Below are 22,663 nucleotides of genomic sequence, written 5' to 3'. Positions count from 1 at the left end.
TGTACAAACAGAATTACATTAATCATGTTAATGAAATATGTAGATACAAAAGTTTCATCTATTTTATGTTTTTGTCATCTGGTTAGCCTAATCCCTTTTTTCAATTCAGTGTCCTGACCGGTTTTCTGAATTGGCCATCAGTGCCAACAGGAATACCGCCTACAGTGGGCAGCCGAATCAGAAAACAGCTTCGGACACTGAACCCCAAAAGGGATTATGGTTAGCCTACGAGTTTAGTGGAATTTTTCTACAATTTCTGACACACTGAATGTGAGGACCCTACGCCAATAAATGATAATATACTTGTCATGAGTGTGTGGCTCTGAAATTAAACGAAACTAGCTTTTCAGAGTTTTCTAGAGAAACATGTATATAACTCCGGGTCCTATATGTCAGCCTCAGGAACTTATAAAATATATAGAAAATATTACTACAACGGCACATACAATTTAAAGTACAAAATCTATCCTTCGTACCCTTGAGTGAGTTTGCGTTTCTTCATAATACTAGCATTTTAAAACATCGCATTTGCTAAATCTTGTGAAGCAAGAAATACAATTTCCCACTTTTTACAAGCGCTCACATAACTTGGCCGTGTTAAGAAACGTTTAGTTTAATTGTTTGCCCGGTTGCGGAGCGGAAACGAAAAAATATTTTATCGTTACATTTTATGATTGACTTCCTGGTTGTAGAGTGCGATGAAGGAAGGCACTGCATAAAAATTATCAGAGATGTCCGATTCAAAATACGTTATAAAAGAAGGGGAGCTGACACTCAAATCAGGAATTTTAGTGAGTAACTTGTTGGACCTTCTATCCTCCCAATTCTTTTTCTCAAGCGTCAAGACTCGAGGCACTGCAACTTCACAATGTTTTCCTTCCACCTGGTTAAAAATTAATAGGACTTGTACATAAATTAGGTTGTTTGAATGTCAGTCAAAGTTTCAAACTTTAACATTTTTGGCAAATTGTTTAAGATTTAATTTGAATTATGTTATTTATTTTTACTAATTTTAGAGGGTTGTAAAATAACAATCTCTCTTTTTAAACATACATTTTATGTTTATACATTTTGTATTGTTTAGGCACATATTTAGATAGGTATGCAATGTACATATACAATGTTTTTTATGCCAATGCTATTGCATTCAAAATGCATTGACTGTATTACAATACATGTACTTGTTGTACATGCATGTCCCTGCTATTATGTTGGACATTGTATACTTATATATAAGTCTTGAGGATTGTACAAATATACTGATAAAGATGTTGCCCTATAAGAAAATATAATTTAGCAAATTTTCAGTGTACATGTGACATTTTTCATGGCTTAAACATAAACTTGCTGCATAACCTAGTAAATTGTACCTGTGAAATGCATGCATTGCGTTTTTATTGATATTACACAGATTTTGAACATTGTGGAATTAAAACACTTGTAAGATTTAAAATGATTTCAAACTTTGTATAAAAATATAATTTAAAATACAAACAAGCACTGAGATGAAAAGAAACTATACAAAGCATGGAAGTCTTAATGTTTTTTTTTATAAATTAATTGTGGATGTGTATTAAGACACAGAGTTCCTTAACCCAAAATCCCTCCACTTAACTCTCTGTAGATTGTTTCAGATCTTTTTCTATTCAACAATTACATGAAGGATTTGCATTTGGTTGGAATCCTGTAAACAGTGTGTTCGAAAACTGTAATGTTGACTTACATGAAGTATAGGCTTTTTGCAAGGTTACTCCTGTGTCCATTCAAATGTTTGTGAAAAGGTTGTTTGAATTCCCAAACATAATGGAAGTCACAGACAGGACATTATGTTGACATTTTATTTTTGCAGTTGTTTATTTTTTTCTGGATTCTGTCGAGTGAACATGTTCTAGGCCAGTAGAGTGAACATGCTCCAGGCCAGTAGAGTGAACATGCTCTAGGCCAGTAGAGTGATCATGCTCCTGACCAGTAGAGTGAACATGCTGTAGGCCAGTAGAGTGAACATGCTCTAGGCCAGTAGAGTGAACATGCTCTAGGCCAGTAGAGTGAACATGCTCTAGGCCAATAGAGTGAACATGCTCTAGACCAGTATATTATTCATTTTCACGCTGCTTTGAAAAATGATTAAGCATATCAATGTGTAAATAATTTCTTTTGCAGGGACTATTTTCATTCATACATATATGTATCTAGGTTGTGAAAATTGATACTTTCACATTATTTGGCAAATTATTTCTAGCTAGCAGTGAAGATTGGTCATACACCAACACGCTTGGTACATTTTTTGTGTGGATATCAGTAAGTGTTAGGTATTATACAACACAATTGGTATGGTACCTGATGTCCTGGCTGTCAGTGAAGGTTAGGTATAAACCAAGATAATTGGTACAGTACCTGATGTTCTGGCTATCAGTGTAGGTTGGGTATAAACAAATATAATTGGTACAGTACCTGATGTTCTGGCTATCAGTGAAGGTTAGGTATAAACCAACATAACTGGTACAGTACCTGATGTTCTGGCTATCAGTGAAGGTTAGGTATAAACCAACACAATTGGTACGGTACCTGAAGTTCTTGCTTTTAATGAAAATTGGGTATGAAACAACACAGTATGGTACCTGATGTTCTGGCTATCAGTGAAGGTTGGGTATAACCCAACACAATTTGTATGGTACATGTACTTGTACCTGATGTTCTGGCTATCAGTGAAGATTAGGTCTAACACAATTGGTATGGTACAAAAATGTACCTTGTGGTCTGGCTATCAGTGAAGGTCATTTTCTAACCATCAGTGCAGATTTGGTTGAAACCAATGCAATTGATGTGACCTCGTATATTCTTTGTAAACATACACACTTAGAATGGAACCTTTTGTTTCAGCTACCAATGAATTTTGGGCATTGGACTGTTTAATATATCCTACAAGGTATTGTGTAAGTGGCAATTAAAATGGTATTTGAATTTTTCAAATACATTTTTTAAAGAATTTGTATTGTATTGGTACAAATGTATGTAGCTCATACATGTACATGTATATACAGAATGCTGTAATCATTGACAACAATTTTCATTGTTTGGCCATTTGTCTTGTGTGGGTATTGTTATACTATCAAGGTTTGTGGAGGCATCATACTATTTGATATCATCGGTTCAATTATATACAAACTCACTTTATAGATAATCAAGGGTGTTCTTAAATATGAGAGTATTCCTCCCAGTTAAATACATCAACACAACAAGGAAGAAAAACCAGCACTTGTGTTACAGGATATCACATGTCATCTGTAGGACTTAAACTCTGTTCCTCTGTTGTTCTTGTAATTATGTTGAGTCTATCAAAGATTGTTTCCTGAAATTTACCCCTCAAATTATCTCGCCCCGTGCAGGTCTGGGTGTCAAAAGAATAGGCCTGCAGCAGCGCTAAGCTTGTCGTATAAGGCGACTAAATAGTGCTCAGACACTTAGCCGGGGGCTAGGCGCTCTGCCCACAGAGCAACTGGGATGTGTGCCCCAGGTGGTGGAATGGGGTACCCCTGGTGTGTTACATGCTGGGGTTGTCAGGCTATAATATGGAAAACCTGACCACAAACAATAGTGGTGTGCCGTGTTGGGAAAGATGCCACGTTCCTCGCACGTTAAAGAACCCTGCTGTGGTATACGATAGGAGTAGGAACCTTTGCGCTCCGCCACAGGAGGCTAAATTGCCCGACCTTACCCATCCCCCCTTTTTCCAGTGGCAATCAAAATTTGTCGACTCTATTGTCCTTGTGTCCCATCCTTTTTTTCATTTCATGTTCATTTTATCATCCATTTGGTGTTCATCCTCTAATTATGGCTGAGATATTGCTGCTCGGACGTTAAACCCCAACAAACAAACAAACAATCAAATTATCTCACATTGAAAAAAAGTTACTTAAACTTAAGCTATAATCATGACTTCTTGTTGTCATTCAACTTTATAAATATTTTATCAATCTTCTCATCTGATTGAAAAATTAAAATCAGTGAGAATTGGTCAGATTGTAGAAAGAATTGAGCCCAGGTATTCTAAGAGTATCTACATTGACGATTTTGTCCTTTAGACTGTTTATCCAAATAAAAACCAACCCAGTTTTCTGTTATGTTGCATTTAAGACATGACAGAAAACTGGAAGCGATGTGAATTTAGTTTTAGATTGGCTGCATGAGTGGAAAACATGGAAGCTATGCTGTAGTAAAGTTCTCAAATTTTATTTCAATTATGATTACAGAAGTAACTGATTGTTATCTGATTGGATACAAATTTTGTCCACCACCTCATAGACCAAATTTTGTATATAACTGTGAAATCATCAGATTTTTTCAATGATTTACTAGTTGAATTTTGATATTGAAATTAAATTATAAGGTCTGACAGTCAAATTTTAGCTCACCTTGTTATCACTTGGCGTCCATCATCATCCGTCGTTGTCATTAACAATTTTTCAAAACTCTTCTTCTCTGAAACTACTTGACCAATTTGAACCTAACTGGGTATGAATGTTCTTTGGTGTATCCTGCATAGAAATGATGTAGGGATTTTTGATCCATTGAAAAACATGGCCACTGTTACTAAAAATAGAACATAGGGGTCAGACAGTAGTTTTTCGCATATATCTCCTAAACTGTTAGGTTTAGCCAAATTCTGACATGGGGGTAAAATTGTTCAGCATGAAGAGATCTATCTATGGTCAAATTTTGATGAAAATTTGTTGACCCATGTTGGAGTTATTGCCCTTTGTGGACGTCTTTTTCTGTTTATGATGTTATTACTTTAAAAAATCTTCTTCTCAGAAACTGCCCTACAGAATTCAATGAAAGTTGGTATTTTTGTTTTAAAGGGCATCCTTAACAAAATGATTGTTTGGATTTTTGATCTGTTATAAAGCATGGCCGATGTTATTAAAAATAGAACATAGGGGTCAGACAGCAGATTTTTGCATATATCTCCAAAACGGTTAGGTTTAACAAAAATCTGACATGGATAAAATTATTCAGCATGAAGAGATCTATCCATGGTGAAAATTTGTTGACCCATGTTGGAGTTATTGCCCTTTGTGGACGTCTTTTTCTGTTTATGATGTTCTTACTTCAAAAAAATCTTCTCCTCAGAAACTGCTCTACAGAATTCAATGAAAGTTGACATTTTTGTTTTATAGGATATCCTTAACGAATTGACAGGTTTTTGATATCTCAAAAACCATGGCTGCCATTTCTAAAAATAGAACAATAGGGTCAGATAGCAGATTTTTGCATACATCTCCAAATCTGTTAGGTTTAGCCAATAGCTTTCAATTGCTGAAATGATCCTTATTATAAGGCTTACAAATGTGTCCAATGAATCAAGTGGAGTCAAAATTGTTTGACAACTCCTTGTTAGAGTTATTACCCTTAAAAGGCAAAAATTTAACAAGGTGAGCAATTCAGGCTCCTAGGAGCCTCTTGTTTTGATCTATTTGAACTAACCTCAATACCTGTGGTGCATACTTGAAAATACCAGCTATGTAGGTTTTTTAGGGTGCACCACATGATTGAGGTTATTTCTTCATAGACCGAAACAGCCATTCCTGAAATAACTACTTGTGGTTACAGAAAAAATAAATTCAAGGAACAATATAATACTACATATGATAAAATAATTATATCAATTTTTGTAAAATATATTGTACGGAATGCCATAACTGCCTTATGTTGATAATTATGTTCATATATTTAAAAAGTATGATGATGTACATTTGTATAGAAGAAGAACATGTATATATTGAAAAGTATGTTTATGTATGAAAAAAATGTATGTGCATTTATTTAACATGTGCATGTTATGTGCATCTATTGAAAAAGTATTTGAATGTACAGAAAAGAATATGCATTTATAGAAAAGTACATGTACATGTATGTGCATATAAGGCAGTTCTGGAATTCCATAAAAGCCTCCCAGAGCCTTTAAATCAATACCTTGAAGAAACTATTTCTGTAAAAAGCAATGTACATTGTACATGTAGTTCAAAGTGTCATATCAAATGTTAAATAGTTAACTGTACTGGTACTTGTATGTAATAATTTATCTATTTCTCTCAGTATTATTTCCTGATATGAAACTTATGTTAAAATTTCTTATTAAAGGTATAAATAGTTCATACACTTTTTTTTCTTTTAAAAGCCATTGAGAGTACTTGGCCTAGGTGCCACATTTTAATCTTAAAAAAAAGAATATTTTTAACTTCCATGGTACACTCCTTGAGACGTTTAGGTTTCCAGCAAGCACGATACCTAAATGAACATTAAACGCTCACCAAGCGCACAATAAACAAATGCTCCTATTGTGCATTTAAAGGCATGATACCCGAACACTCACAGCGTGCGTTTAAATGCACGATAGAAGAACGATGATAATATTAATAATAACAAATAATGACGAAAGAAAAAATAGAAGATGAAATTAATGAAAATATAAAGATTAATAATAGCAAAAAATATAATAAAAAAAGTATTTACCATGGCTATTTTTTTTTAATAGATAGATATATTATTATAAGTAGTATTGTTTATTTTTGCTGTTTTGTAATTGTTTTGTTTCATTTCTAGAACAAAAAACATAAACGATGGTGTCAGCTGATACGTGGGGCAGATGGATTAGTGTGTCTGGATGCATATGAAAATAAAGATTCAAAAGAGAAAGTTAAGAGCTCTTTTCAACTGATTCAGGTTAAGGGTATTGACAAGATAGTGAAGGAATCTACCAAAGAATATGTTATTGATGTTCATACTAAGAAGGAGAAATTCTCTCTGCTTCTGTCAAATACCTCAGAAACAGAGCTCTGGTATGATTGTCTACAAGATTATTCCAGGTTTGTATGAAATATTAACATAGTAGTAATTATAATGAACAGCTCCCAGCATTTGTATTGATAGGAAAAGTTCTACATTTGTACTAGCTCAATTGAAATATTTGTAATGTTTTTAAACCATTGAATCTTTTTAATGGATGTATTATAGTACATTATATACCAATGTGTCTCAGGAGTGGTTCTCATACTGTAGATTGCACCAAGACAAAATTACCATACCCCTTTGTTTGGATAGCAAAGTATTCTATGATTTTTTTAAATGTCTAGACTCTAGAGGTAGTGCCTTTGCCCCACTATCATCCTGTTGTCTCTCATCATAAGAGCCTTTATGTGCATATACTTGTTGAGTTACTTTGAGAAATTTTGTAGATGGCTGAAACCGTGATGTTTTAGTTCCCAGCAATGCATGTGTAATTTTGGATGTATGTGAAAAATGTCTTTTGAAAAATAGTAGATCAATTTTAAATTCTATCATTCATTGACGTAAAAATCAAATTGGCCAAACAGTGATAATTAATGAGTGAACACTTATACTGCTGTAAGGCGGTAGACTTAGGGTAAGGGACACAACTCTTGAAATCAGTGATATATTTGTATCATATTCAATTTCACCAGAGCCTTTCAAGCTTTCCTTTGAAGCAGAATGAAATTATAGAACCTTAGTGAGCGCGCTCACATACCCCACACGTCCCCATGTTGGATACTCAAGTAAATTTGTTTGTACATGTAGAAGGACCCCAATAAAAAGAGGAATAAGAATGTTTTTTAGGCTTTAGACCTTTATCTTCTAACTTAATTCTATTACTCAGAATGGTAGTTTCAAACTCCAGACTGTGATTTCTGTGAGTTTTAGTTAATCCAAAGTAAATATCATCGTAGTGGAATAAAACGTACATTTGACCTGTAACTTATCATGGTGACAAATATATACCAACAATCATGTCATAATCTGCAAGCGTTTAGGAAAAAAAGTCTGTGAAGGCCCGTAATTTCGGTAAAATTCATCGGTGCGGAACCAACTATGAACTTGTCGTGTAACTTATCATGGTTAATTTCTATACTAAAAATCATGTCAATATCTGTAAATGTTTAGAAAAAAAGTCCGGAAAACTGTTATTTCTGTGAATTTTGCTAAGTTCAAGGCCCATAAATTTCAAAAATCATCAGAGTGGAACGAAACATAAAATGGACCTGTAACTTATCATGGTGTATTTATATACCAAAAAAACATGTCAATATCTGCAAGCGTTTAGAAAAAAGTCAGGAAAACTGTTATTTCTGTGAAATTTGCAAAGTTCAAGGCCCTAATTTCGATAAAAATCATCAGAGCGGACAGAAAATTTAACCCGACCTGTAACTTATCATGGTGAATTTATATACCAAAAATCATGTCAATATCTGCAAGCATTTAGAAAAAAAGTCCAGAAAAATAGTTATTTTCTGTGAATTTTGCTAAATTCAAGGCCAGTAATTTTGGTAAAAATCATCAGAGCAGAACAAAACCTATAACTTATCATGGTGAACTTATATACAACAAAGTCTGGAAAACTGAAGATGGACTGACAGACTGACGGACAGGTCAAAAACATTATACCCTTCGCAACTTCGTTGCTTGGGGTATAATAAATCCAAGTTACTTTGATGCTTACACGAGGTTGATGTAATATGTTGAATACAAATGTTCCAATGATTTGTAAGAGTTATGTCCCTTACTTTGGGTCTATCTCCTTAAGGTTTACTTATTTGAAGTACATGTACATATAACTAATCAGTGCCTCTTGTCACAATGCAAAAAAAAAAAAACCATCAGCACCTGATATTGCATATTGATGTCATATTTTTTATTTATTAAATAAAAGTGATTTCTGAAATGTTCCAGGTGTAATAAATTTTGAAAATTTTCATGTGAAATTCAGTTATTTCACTCATGGCCTTTTTTTACTCCGACACAACACAAATATCATCCACTGATCACGTTTTAATTTGAAATTTATGTTGAAAAAATAGCAATGAATTATGAAGAAAATCTTCATAATAAATAGGATTATCAGTTGGCTATAGTAAATACTTAAAATATAATTACACATACCAAGAATACTTGTTGTTTGGTCTTGTGCACAGAAAAAGTTCCACACACTCATTAAATCTGGCTGTTTTTTTTTGCCACTCGTGATCATACTTTGATTATTCACACTTTTCAATATTATTATTTTTCTCTGTTTGGTATTTTCATTACATGTGAAGTTTTATGCTAGTGCTTTGTTAAAATCTATTGTTTTTTACACTTTTTAATACTATGTAATATTGCTTTTCTTCTCTTCTGACAGATTTGTTGAAGGACGTGAAGATTCATCGAGTACAGTATTTGAGGATGATGATGATGGTTTGAAAGACAATATTCTTTATGACTCACAATCACCAGACGAAAGTAGGAATTTTATTAGAGAAATGTTTTCTCTACTTCATTTAAACCTTAGACCAAGACCATATTATAGAAAATTTATTATGCATTCGTAAATAACACACAGCAATACCATGCCTCTTCCAAATTCCTGAAAATCACTACTTAATTAATGAGTTTCTTTCATATATATTCATTTCTATTTGTCGTTTGGGTAGTCACTTCTTATTGTAAATGTACTGGTAGCATTGTTCACTTGTCAAAGACACAGAACAGTTCCCACACAAATCTTTTCCCATATAATAATGATTTGATTTGATTTGTAACAGGTTTTCTGATTTGCTGTCTCTCTTTGAGCAAACCAGGGAATTTTGTGTAACTTGATTTGGTACTGTAACATCATAAATATCAATTGGTACAATTTCTCTTTTAAAAACATCAAATAATTACTGCAAATTCAATTATTTGTCAGAATTTTACAAAAATTGGCATTTGAAAGTTGTTTTTTGTTTGTTTTTTTTTTAAGTTTTGAGTGTTATAACATTCACCCTCTATCATTTCAGCTGCAAGGATTGATGTGAAGTTAAAACCTAATGAACATGTTGAGAGACTTGGTTTAAGTGTAACTAAAAGATATAGACTTCATGTTACTCCTGTATGTCTCATGTTGGAAGATTTAGACATTCAGGAAGCCAAATTTAAATGGTATTATGAACAATTAAGAAAGTATGGAAAAGGAAAGGGAGAGTTTACTATCGTATCAGGGAGAAGAAGTGACAGTGGGGAGGGAACATTTGTTTTCATTATTGATAATCCCTCACTAATTACCAAAGCTATAGATAGACTTACAAAGCGGAAACATGATGAACAGTTGACAAATAAGTTTGATAGGACCAAAAATGATTCCCCTGATCAGACTTTGACAAACAGATTGTCTGAACCTTTAAAAAAGCGAGAGCCTTCACCAGTGACATCAAGACAGGCAGTGTCATTAAAAGAAGGAAGTACAAGACCCCCTATGATCATACGTCAAAACTCTGCTAATCTTGCACATCTTCCACAAGACTTTAAAACTGAATTAGAAGACTGTGTGAATAAAAATAAAATAGTGAATGAGAAATCCAAAAGTAAAAAGGAGAAATCAGATAGCAAAGATGAGAAGAAAAAAGGTTTTGGAGGATTTTTTAAGAAAGATAAAAATGATAAGAAGACAAAAGATAAACATGATCAGGAAAATGAAAAAGAGACAACTAAAGACAAGGCTTACCCTCGGGAACATTTATATGATGAGCCAGAACAATTAGAGAAACCAAAACAATCTATTGAACCTCTGTATGAAGATGCAGACCAAAATATATCTAGAGTTGGACCAACAGCTGGCAAGAAACAAGCCAAACAAGCAAAACGTCCAACACAACCACAAAATTTATATGCCCAGGCTCACCCAGAGAGAAATCAAGCTTGGAAAGAGCAGGGGCAAGAAGATGAATACCATCTTGAACAGTATGAAGGTATCAAAGCTGCTCGTCAAAACCGTGTTTCTCTTGATATAAAGCATGATGATGAAGATGACATTGATGATACTTATGACCATGCTTTCCTAACAGACAGAAATAAAGCTAAAGCAAAGTCCCTTGCTGATTCTAAAAATATTTATGGGGTATCCAGTGGACAGCGCATAGAAATTCCAGAAGCTGACTATGAATTTGGAGATGAAGATGAACAAGTAGAATATGATGACGCTGTGTCAACACAGCTGCGGTTTAATCAAAACAAAATGCAGCCGCAATTTGATGCTTATGAAGAGGTAGATTTGATGAAATGATAATATCAAAGTTCATTATTATATTTTTAATTCATTTTGTACAAAGAAAAAACCTGTAGTATAAATATTGTATTATTCTTATATAGAGTTAAAGTCAAGGCAATGTCTGTCAATAACTTATAGAATTGTACACTTTCAGAAATTTGTACAAGAAGGAAAGTTTTTTGAAACTGTTTATTTTTTGTAATCTGATTTAATCAAAGCAGTTACTGTAATCTTATAACATTTCTTGTTAAGGCAATCGTTTTGATATAAGTTTAGATAGAATATAGTAATGGATAAAAATATATATCAGCCTCATCTTTAAAAAAACCCAACTTTTTTTACAATGAAAAACCTAGGACAATATTTTGAAATTAAAAGCTTTAATTTTAGTTAATATAATGGTGCTAAGTAATAAAATTCAGTAAAATGCTGTAAATATTAAACTTATGCAATATTTTACAGGTGTAGTAACCCACTTAACAAACAACGGAATTATTTTTAGTTCAATACATAAATATTGCAGTAAATTAAATTACTGTGAAACAATCAAAGTTAAGAAGGTGGTGGGTCAATGGTAGTGTTTCATGTAATCTCATTATAATGCATTTTTATGCCCCCACTACAAACTGCAAACAAATTAACCCCTGTCCAACCATTTGTCTGTCTGTCTGTCCGTCTGGATTACACATGATCATGGCTTGTCCGGCTATCTCCTCGTACAGTTTTTGAACTACATCTTAAATATTTTACATGATATTTCTTCACTGGATGGAGGTATGCAGGGCCAAAGGATTTTGATATTCGTGAAATATTGGTGAAAGTTAGACTTGGTAATTTTCATCAGAAATAGAGCTATATGGCTTGTTCAGGTATCTTGTCTTCTAAAATATTTTTTGCAGGATGTTCCTACACATAATAATGGTGTGCAAGGTCATAGGATCTTGACTTTCATGAAATATTACGGAACTGGGTGATTGTTAGACTGTAATTTTTGTCAGAAATATATCCCAAGCAACACAGTTGGGGATTTGTTACGGGGGATATAAACATTTTTTATGCAACAGTTCGTCCATCGGTCCTCTTTTTCTCATCGCAACTAGTCTGACACTACCAAACAGAATTTCATGACACTATGTGGCCAGGATACTACATGTAGATATGCATATATTTAGGAATTTCTGATCCCCAAATTTTTCAAGTTACAGTACTGGAACAGTTTGTCATTGCAAGTCTTGGAAGGATTGAGCTGAACCAACAGATCATGAGTATCACAAGTCTTGGAAGGATTTCTGAATCTGCAAACCATGTCTTCATACAAAAATAAACATGTTCCTAATTTGGCAAATCTACCAAGCAGGGCCATCATTAGTGTCTTACAGACACATTTGATTTACTTAAAAAAAATCACTAACAAATGAGGTTGGGGCTCCTGTGATAAACAGGACTTCTAGTTTTTCGTGTGTTATTACCATCATTATTCAAAATATTACATAATATGTGTGATTTATCTGCTTGCAGAAATTTTAATCTCTATAGTATAATGGAAAATTAATCTTTCAAAATCAATTACATGTACATCACAATTCAATTGTTTTTGTCTGGCAAACTCATCTTTAATACCCGTCAAACTCCGAGTATACTAGTGGGACTCCATGTATTGCTGTTTTTACTGTTATTTACTTCAGGCAATTGTGGTTCTAGATAATACAGGTATTTGGGCAGTAGACCATATGTGTACACTTATAAGGTTGGACCATAGTCCAGTTTCACCATGTGTGTGTGTGTGTGTGTTTACAAGGAGCTGAACCTTATGTTTCTAAATCATAAATGTATATTTTGAAAAAATAGACTGAATTACTTTATAGTTGATCCCAGCAAAGAGAGATAATCCAAATTATATTCAACATGTTTAAATCTTGTAATCAACTCCATTTAAACCATTGAATGAATTTTGATGAAACTTTTTAAGGATGGATGGGCCACATCTGAGATGTAAAAGATGGAAGATATGAGTGCAAGGGAAACTAATATAATATTATAAGGATTTAACATACTGGTAATATTAGTCTACCTGAAATGGAGGTTTATTCTCTTTGTAAGCTTGTTCACAGTACTTCTAGTTTGAAATGGATTGCCATGATCTGCCACTTGCCCATACCATATATGAATGGTTGGGCTATATTTTTTTTTCAGAAAAAACCCTTATAGTCGTGACCGTACCTGTACATTACAATTACATTTTTGGTTGTATACTGGTAGGATTGTTAAGGTAAAAAGAATAAATAGTCTGGATGGTGGAAAAAAGAAGAAAACCATGTGTAATACTTGTACAATAATTCTTTTTTTCATGCTAGCAATGTCACAGGGGTTTTTATATGATCACAAAAATAATTGCTAAAAAATAATTGTCATCATTGTCTGTTATATAGTTTATATAATACATGTATCACAATTATTTAAGGAATGACTGTTATGTTTTTTTTGGCCTATGCAGAAATAACCTTAATCATGTGGTGCGCACTAAATAACTTGCTATAAATGTGCACCACTTGCACTGAGGTTATTTTTTCATAGACCGAAAAAATATAACAGTCATTCTTTAAATAATTGTAGTGTTTGTTTGTAGATATTGAACTGTATTTGAACATGAAAGGGAATTTCAGCATATACAGGATTACTTAAGTAGCAGCCTTTATTATTATTATTAGACGGGAGATGTATGAATTTTATGTGGATCAGTACTTTTAAAACTAGCATCATATTGGCTTCAAATCATTAATAATTTTCCAAATTTAATCATAGTTTTAACTTATAAAAGGTTTGTTTGTGTATAAACAGATTGTATTTTTATGGGTATATTAAGCAGACTCTTGAAAAGTTTGAAGATTCTGGTATTGAATTTCTCATTATTAAATGGAACATTACTATGTTTAAAGTAAAGGTTGTATGTAGAAGTATAATGCATTTCACAAATGAATAATAAACATCTTTTATACACAGGTGATATTGCAATACACATATATGTTTGTATTTATTTTAAAACATATGGAAACATATGTTTAGGACCAGTATGGTGAAAAAAATGTTTTTGTGTGTTTCAAAAACATTTTTAAAATCATATTGAAAATAAAAAAATTACCAAATGAATTTTATTTACTTGCTTTCATGAATAATTTCATTAATCTTACATATGATTTTCATAGTGGCTCTTAACATGGCAACCACGTTTTTCAAGTGTTTTCAAAACATATAAAAAACACATTTTGCAATCATTCATGTGCAAACATTTATACATGAACTGCAACCATTCTTTTCCAGAAGTTAAAATGCATCGACTGTAATTCAAAAATAATTAATTGTGACCAACATTTTGTCACAAACATTATCACTACGTTGTTTAAAATTGTAAATTGTAATTTGAATTGTAAACACTGTTTTTCTATCTAAAGACATTATTTATTCTTAATATTTGTTGCAGTATAAGACATTTAACATTGCACTGACTTGACAAAAACTTTGATGTACAAATTCAGCTCAAATCAGAGAAAATGCTAGGCATAACCTTATACTTTACCAGTTCTAAAACTACTTCTTATGTCAGACCTGTGTCAAGTCAGTGCACTCTTATTGTCTATGTATATATTATAGATATGCTTTAATTTGAGTTATATTTCTTGTAAATTTTATTTAATTGTTTAAAATAATACAGCATTATAGGCCAAGGACAAATAATCACCATTCATCAAAAGTGAAATAATTAAATGAGAGTGATACTACCATCAAAATGGAATAATTTGTTCAGCTCAAATTATTTAATGATAAGCACTTAAGTTCATACATGAAAATTCCATGCTTTTCTTAAAAAATATCTTATTGAAATATTGAGACTTAATAATTTTCTTAATTTTTTTAATGAAGTAGGAAATACAAGATTATAGAATTTGTAAAAGAATTCCATAAAGTATGAATAGTACTAAGTATTTTATAGTGTATATAGAGAAAGGATGTTGATGTTCATGTTTCTGTCTATGTTATCTGTTATCTTTTGAGTATTATATTAGTATTTTATAAACATTTTATGCATTTTTGCATATTTTTTATAGTATAGTTTTATATAGGTATATAATGTTTTTTATTCCATTAAGTGCATTATGACAGCTTATGCTTATCAGGTAAATTTCTAAGCACAAAGGAAGCTGTAAGTTAAGTTTTAGAATGAAATACTGGTATAAATGATACATGAAAACTATCTATACAGACAGACTGAAGGGGGAAACAATGAATGGTGGGGTCAAGGCCCCCAAGTTTGGTTGGATATGTAAAATAAAATGGAAATCACTGTAGTGCCCCCCCCCCCCTTTTTGCCAGTCAACAGCTCCCCTCTTTTTCAGAATTTTTGGTATTGCCTGTGCTCTAGCCTGGACCTTTTGAGGTTTCACAGGTTAGAATTAATTGACTTACATAATGTACACGTGTACATAACTACCATTAGATTTCAGGAACTGTGTATTATTTTAGGATTGGGTTGTTCAAAAATTTATCCACTGGATAACAGTTTATCCTGGCACTTGAAATCTTGATTTGGTTGTACTTGACTTATCCAGCGGATAACTCTTTTGAACAACATCTATCATGTCATCTGATATCATACTTAGTTCCTCAAAATGGCAGCTTCGATGAAGGCATACAAATTTGAATGTGACTTTGGGAACTGGCTGTGAAACTTGTTAAAACTCTATTCATGTTTCTTTAGCATTAGCTGATTGTAATTTAGACTACCAAAAACTATTCCGTTTTACTGAAACAAGTAGCCAATTATTTCTAAACACACAAAAACCACTCATTATTGAGATTGACTATGTGTCAAATATATTTTTAAAATAGATTGGTAGATTTCATAGATGAGCACAATTTCCTCTCTATATGTTGCTATTTTTTACTCCATGTTATGTATCTGTAATAATCAAAGAAATGTCCTTTACATAGGTTTGACATTATGTATATGTGTGCATTGAGTAAAGTTATTATAGTACAAATATAAAGGGAGATAACCCTTTTTAAACATTTTTTGTTTTGGAGATACTGAATCATGAGTGATTTTACTCACGATATATTTATAGATATAGTATTTCATAACTTAATGATATGCCTTGCTATTTCATAAGATCTTTTAATTGACTCTCTGTAGTGACAGCATTACTACTTAATGCTTATTACTGTTATTTTTTATAAGATTTGTGTCCATTATTTGTTATTAAGAAATATTAATTAAATAATAAAGGTTTAAAGCTTCAAGAATTTTATTTTACTTAAAGTTTATTACTTGTTTGTTTCATCTGCTAGACATACATGGTATGTTTTTGAAAGACATGGTTCAGGTATTTATTACTGCATAGGATGACGATTCTAATACATCATTATAGAATGCTGTTTGCAGTCAAATTACTGTAAATGCATCGTTACTTTAATCACCAAATAAGATTATTTTGGTATCGAAGCATTCTGATTTGAAAGGAACAGCCATTAACATTAAGATGCTGAAATGGTCTTTAATTAAAAAAAGAAATTGTATTACTGCACTATACTGCTATTTTTTGTTATATTCAAGCAAATCTGCATGACTGTTAATATGATTTGGCATGCCTAATATGAAAGCTGTTAATGATTAAGTTTGATTGAAAGTGAGGCAGTTAATGATGAGTTATTCCTGAAGGAAAGGCTGTTAATGATGAGTTTTGCCTGATGGTAAGGCTGAGAATAGTAGATTAAGTTTTCCTGATAGTAATGCTGGGAACTTTAATCAGTACAATGTTAAGATCAAAACTACCTAATTAGTGATGACTTAAATATTACCTGTAATTAACTAAAATGACACTGACTAATGATAGGGTTTCAGTTTTTCACACCTTTTATAATCCAAGCTAACAAAATGGCTGACGAGTTCGAGTTAGTGATGGTCATTCTCGAAGATTTACTACCGAACGGACCGACTAGTCAGTTCAAGTGTTCGAGAAATCCATGGTTATTTATATTGATTATATTGGAGAAAATCTTGGTACTTTCAATTGTGTTCGAGAAATCCCGGGTGTTCGAGCCATCCGAGTTCGAGCGAGTAAAGGTTACAGACCACCAATTCAACCAATGAGCATTTGGAACGTACGCAAAAATAGTCCTACGCAGAAATTACCCCTGTTCCTCATAGTGCTGTGAAAAAAGTTCTCATCTTATTTAAAAAATTTAAACAGTTTCTGAAAGGAAAAACATTTCTGTACATTTTATAGGTGCATTTTGCATCTTGTGATGTGAGGCCTAATCTCCATAATGATTTTTAAATATACCCCTATCTTGTGAAAACACTGGGATTTCCCATGCTATTTATAGACCCTTCACTTCTGGTGACCAGTACTGCACTGCAAGTCTGCTAACCCCACATGCCATTCTGAGGATTGTGAGCTGACATATGTAGAATCATGCTGATATATAGTCCTCTGCAGGTTAAAGTTAAGGTAAAGTCCAGAGAAGCCATTGAATATTGTGAAATTAGCATAGAAGCCTATGGAAAGTGGAATTGGTGGTTTTTAGCCTTAAGTTGAAGCCATGGCAAGATGAAAAGTTTCTTGAAATAGTTTTAAACTACTTGAAGATCTTGTTAACTTTGCCATGAGAGGAATACACTACAAAAATCCTTCAAAATATGCATTTTTTTAAGTTATAGGTCCAAATTATGGAAAATTGGTCTTTTTGGCTGATTTTCATGTCCTATCTTGTAAAAAGTGTAGAAAATTTAGTAAAAATATCAAATATTAAACTTTGAGGGCTATATTTACCTAAATATGGTGGTAATAAGCACTTGAAATCAAGTTTTGTGTAGATTTGAGCAAAAATTAGGTTAGAAATGAGGAAAAACTCACTTTCATTACTGCGGTTAAGGCCATATCAGCATTCCCCTATGGCAACATGGAAAATCCATTACTGAGTACTTTTTTTGCTTTAGGTGCCCTTTACTGGTCATGTTTTAATGTGAAAACACTGTATTTACAAATGTAAAGCCAAATATATCACCTTTTGTGAAAATTTAAAGATTTAGGATTTTTGACATGTGATCAAGAAAAAGGGGGAGGCATGTCAGAAATAAATTTTTAAAAATAGACCAATTTCTCAGAAAATGATTACTTTTAAAACTATTTCTTCATTAATATTGTTAAAAAACAAGTTGTGATTGATATTTTTTATTTGAAAAGTCAGAAAAAGTTCTTTGCAAATATTTAATGCATTTATGTATGGTAGAATATTGTCACTTTTTTGCTCGCACAACTTGGTTACCCTATATTTAAAAATCAAATATTTAAAAAAGTGCTTGTCACATTTCACTGAAACTTTGCAAATGCATTCAGTATGTGTGTAGGAAGAAACCTGTATAGTTATTTATTTTTTCTAAGACAAAAAGTGACTCTTTAGGTTACAGACCACCAATTCAACCAATGAGCATTTGGAACGTACGCAAAAATAGTCCTACGCAGAAATTACCCCTGTTCCTCATAGTGCTGTGAAAAAAGTTCTCATCTTATTTAAAAAATTTAAACAGTTTCTGAAAGGAAAAACATTTCTGTACATTTTATAGGTGCATTTTGCGTCTTGTGATGTGAGGCCTAATCTCCATAATGATTTTTAAATATACCCCTATCTTGTGAAAACACTGGGATTTCCCATGCTATTTATAGACCCTTCACTTCTGGTGACCAGTACTGCACTGCAAGTCTGCTAACCCCACATGCCATTCTGAGGATTGTGAGCTGACATATGTAGAATCATGCTGATATATAGTCCTCTGCAGGTTAAAGTTAAGGTAAAGTCCAGAGAAGCCATTGAATATTGTGAAATTAGCATAGAAGCCTATGGAAAGTGGAATTGGTGGTTTTTAGCCTAAAGTTCGACTGTATAGCTATTAAATTTTCGGAAAATGAACTTCTAAACTGATGTAGGAGAGTGATTTTTCTGTTACTTTTATGATATTGTATCTTATTTCAATGTTATTATGTAATATTGAATTTTTATCGTAAACTATGAATAAAGAGTAACAGTTTACCTGTTTTTTTTCCCGAAAATTCTAGTAGAACTTAAGAATACTCATGAATTAATTAAGCTATTCAATTTTCGGAAAACGAACAGCTAAATTGATGTAGCAGAGTGATTTTTCTGTTATTTTTATAATATTATATCTTATTTTAATGTAATTATGTAATAATATTGAAAAAAAGATCTCTCTGCTACCAAAAGACTGTGGACAGGCACATGGAATCTGCAGTCAGGTTAAACTAGTTTTATATGGCATTGTAGAACTTTTTACATCAAAAAATAATTTTCTAATAGTAGAAATTTATTTTTTAATATTAAAAATTCATTTTCTTATATGACAAAATCGTTCTTTTACTTTTTGATATTTAAAATTGAATTTCTGATACTATAAAATGAATTTCTAATGTTTAAAAAAAAAAATGATTTTTTTATATTAATAAATGATTTTTTGATATTAACAAATTATTTTTTAATATTAGAAAATCAATTTTTCATATAAAAAAATATGGCCATGGATTTGAGTGTGCCTCGCTTCAACTTGTTATTTTTTATTTATTTTTTTTGCCTTATTCTTACACAATATTGTACTGAAGCATTTGTCTAGCGATGCCAAGGTCCCATTAGTTTCACTTTCGCTCCAAGCGATTGTAGAAATATGGAGTTTGAATGTTCAAATCATTGTGTTGATTCAATTAGAAGCATTTGATGGTGATACATGCAGGGGCGGATTCAAGCGGGGGCGTGGCGGGCCTACGACCCCCTCCCCCTAAAATTTGCAGAACATTTGTCAGAGGTAGATTTAGGCGGTTTGGGGTTGAAACTTTAATTTCTCACTTATTTTACCACAAAAGATATCTACATTGCACCTACTCTAGAAGAATATTTTAAAAATTTAACCTCAAATTTTTTTCGCCTCGCTCCGCGAAATTTTAACTGTGCGCCCCCTCCCCTAATCTAAAATCCTGGGTCCGCCCTGACCTGTGTTTATTCGTTAGATTCACCATTTGTCAAGTGATTGCTGGGCAGTAAATAGTAATATGTATTCGATTTTAATTGAAAAAAAATTAGTTGAAGCGATCGAGGGCAAGGCACCCCCAAATCTTAGATACCCTTTTTGTGGTTATATACTTATGGGGCCTATACTCGCAGTTAACAAAATTTCACACTAAAAGGGAAGCTCATATCAGCTTTTAGGTAAAATTATACCAATCTAAGTCATAAACAAGGGTTGAGATGTACACATAGATATTGCCCTTGTCCTAAAACAGGTGTATTAAAATACAATATTATTACATTTGTTATGAGATCTCACCTTATTTCACATACATGTCCAATGATATAACATATACAGCCATAAGTTATGACGAGACAACGTAGATTCACGTAGATTCAACGAAATAATCACTATCACCTATGAAATTGCTATGTTATGAAAATTGTTTTAAAAGTTTAGAACTAAGGAAAGTGATAGTTGGCAAACTGTAAATCTACAAAAAAGGAAATAAAAGTAGTGAAGGTTTCTATCTTCTATTATTCTAATATTAGATAGAAAATCTAAGGAATTACGCGGGAGTAGTTTGTATAATGATTTGGCTGTTAATGATGCAGTATGTCTGGCAGTTTGGCTGTCAATGATGTATTATGTCTGATACTTCGGCTGTTAATGGTTCAGTATGTCTGATAGTTTGGCTGTTGATGGTGCTGTATGTCTGGTAGTTTGGCTGTTAATGGTTCAATATGTCTGATAGATTGGCTGTTAATGGTTCAGTATGTCTGGTAGTTTGGCTGTTGATGGTGCAGTATGTCTGATAGATTGGCTGTTAATGGTTCAGTATGTCTGATAGATTGGCTGTTAATGGTTCAGTATGTCTGGTAGTTTGGCTGTTGACTGTGCAGTATGTCTGGTAGTTTGGCTGTTAATGGTTCAGTATGTCTGGTAGTTTGGCTGTTAATGGTTCAGTATGTCTGGTAGTTTGGCTGTTAATGGTTCAATATGTCTGATAGATTGGCTGTTAATGGTTCAGTATGTCTGGTAGTTTGGCTGTTGATGGTGCAGTATGTCTGATAGATTGGCTGTTAATGGTTCAGTATGTCTGATAGATTGGCTGTTAATGGTTCAGTATGTCTGGTAGTTTGGCTGTTGACTGTGCAGTATGTCTGGTAGTTTGGCTGTTAATGGTTCAGTATGTCTGGTAGTTTGGCTGTTAATGGTTCAGTATGTCTGGTAGTTTGGCTGTTGATGGTGCAGTATGTCTGATAGATTGGCTGTTAATGGTTCAGTATGTCTGATAGATTAGCTGTTAATGGTTCAGTATGTCTGGTAGTTTGGCTGTTAATGGTTCAATATGTCTGATAGATTGGCTGTTAATGGTTCAGTATGTCTGATAGTTTGGCTGTTGATGGTGCTGTATGTCTGGTAGTTTGGCTGTTAATGGTTCAATATGTCTGATAGATTGGCTGTTAATGGTTCAGTATGTCTGATAGTTTGGCTGTTGATGGTGCAGTATGTCTGATAGATTGGCTGTTAATGGTTCAGTATGTCTGATAGATTGGCTGTTAATGGTTCAGTATGTCTGATAGATTGGCTGTTGATGGTGCTGTATGTCTGGTAGTTTGGCTGTTAATGGTTCAGTATGTCTGATAGATTGGCTGTTGATGGTGCTGTATGTCTGGTAGTTTGGCTGTTAATGGTTCAGTATGTCTGATAGATTGGCTGTTGATGGTGCAGTATGTCTGGTAGTTTGGCTGTTGATGGTGCAGTATGTCTGATAGATTGGCTGTTAATGGTGCAGTATGTCTGGTAGTTTGGCTGTTGATGGTGCAGTATGTCTGATAGTTTGGCTGGTGATGATTCAGTACAGTTGCGATCACTTCTAACCTCTCTTAAATTCTGTCAGAATCTGTCAGGATTTCTGTTCTACGACAGAAGATAGAAGAGAAATCCTGACAGATCCTGACAGGGTCTGACAGGGACTGTCCTGGGTCAGAACACATTTTGCCATATTTCCTGACAGATCCTGACAGAAACTGTTCTGGGTCGTGACTAAGAAAATACGAAAAGCTGATCTAAACTGTCATAGCCCTAGACAGTTCCTGACACTAAATTTTCTATTCTGTGTGACGTAATTTAGAACAGGAAGTCCGCTATTAATAAACTAAACTGTGTGACTAATGTAAATTAGCAAATCCGATTAAGAAAAAAAACTTGGTTCAATTCAACATTTACATTGAATTTCGAATAACAGTGTACATGTATATCTATATATATATAAAGCTCGTCGTGGTCATCATCCCACAATCACTCGATCGTTGTTCATGTTCGAATTTTCATCGACCACGGTCCAGTCACCCATCGTTCAAAAATTATCGTTGTTTACAAGTATAATTTTTTTTACATTCTGTCATACACCTGTGACATTAATTAAATTAAATTATTTAATTATAAAATTAAAGGTCTATGTTTCTGTTCTCAGACTTATATAAGTGTAAAAGTGGTAACCGATAACTTTC

General features: G+C 33.0%; 1 protein-coding gene across 1 annotated transcript; it reads left to right on the top strand.

Annotated features, from left to right (window-relative positions):
- The first annotated feature begins 641 nt into the window (after nucleotides 1–641).
- Nucleotides 642–11,534, top strand: LOC148621835 (uncharacterized). The gene is made up of 4 exons (XM_088576618.1): nucleotides 642–791; nucleotides 6,604–6,866; nucleotides 9,194–9,294; nucleotides 9,831–11,534. Exons 1-4 carry the CDS (start codon nucleotides 732–734, stop codon nucleotides 11,090–11,092), a joined length of 1,686 nt encoding a protein of 561 aa, XP_088432744.1. The 5' UTR covers nucleotides 642–731; the 3' UTR covers nucleotides 11,093–11,534.
- Nucleotides 11,535–22,663: the final 11,129 nt, after the last annotated feature.

The sequence above is a fragment of the Perna viridis genome, chromosome 3 (assembly GCF_037379345.1).
Source record: "Perna viridis isolate PV_CMFRI_1.1 ecotype Kerala chromosome 3, ASM3737934v1, whole genome shotgun sequence".
NCBI lineage: Eukaryota > Metazoa > Mollusca > Bivalvia > Mytilida > Mytilidae > Perna > Perna viridis.
Note: the sequence above shows the minus strand (reverse complement) of the source record. Positions and strands in the feature narration are given on the sequence as shown.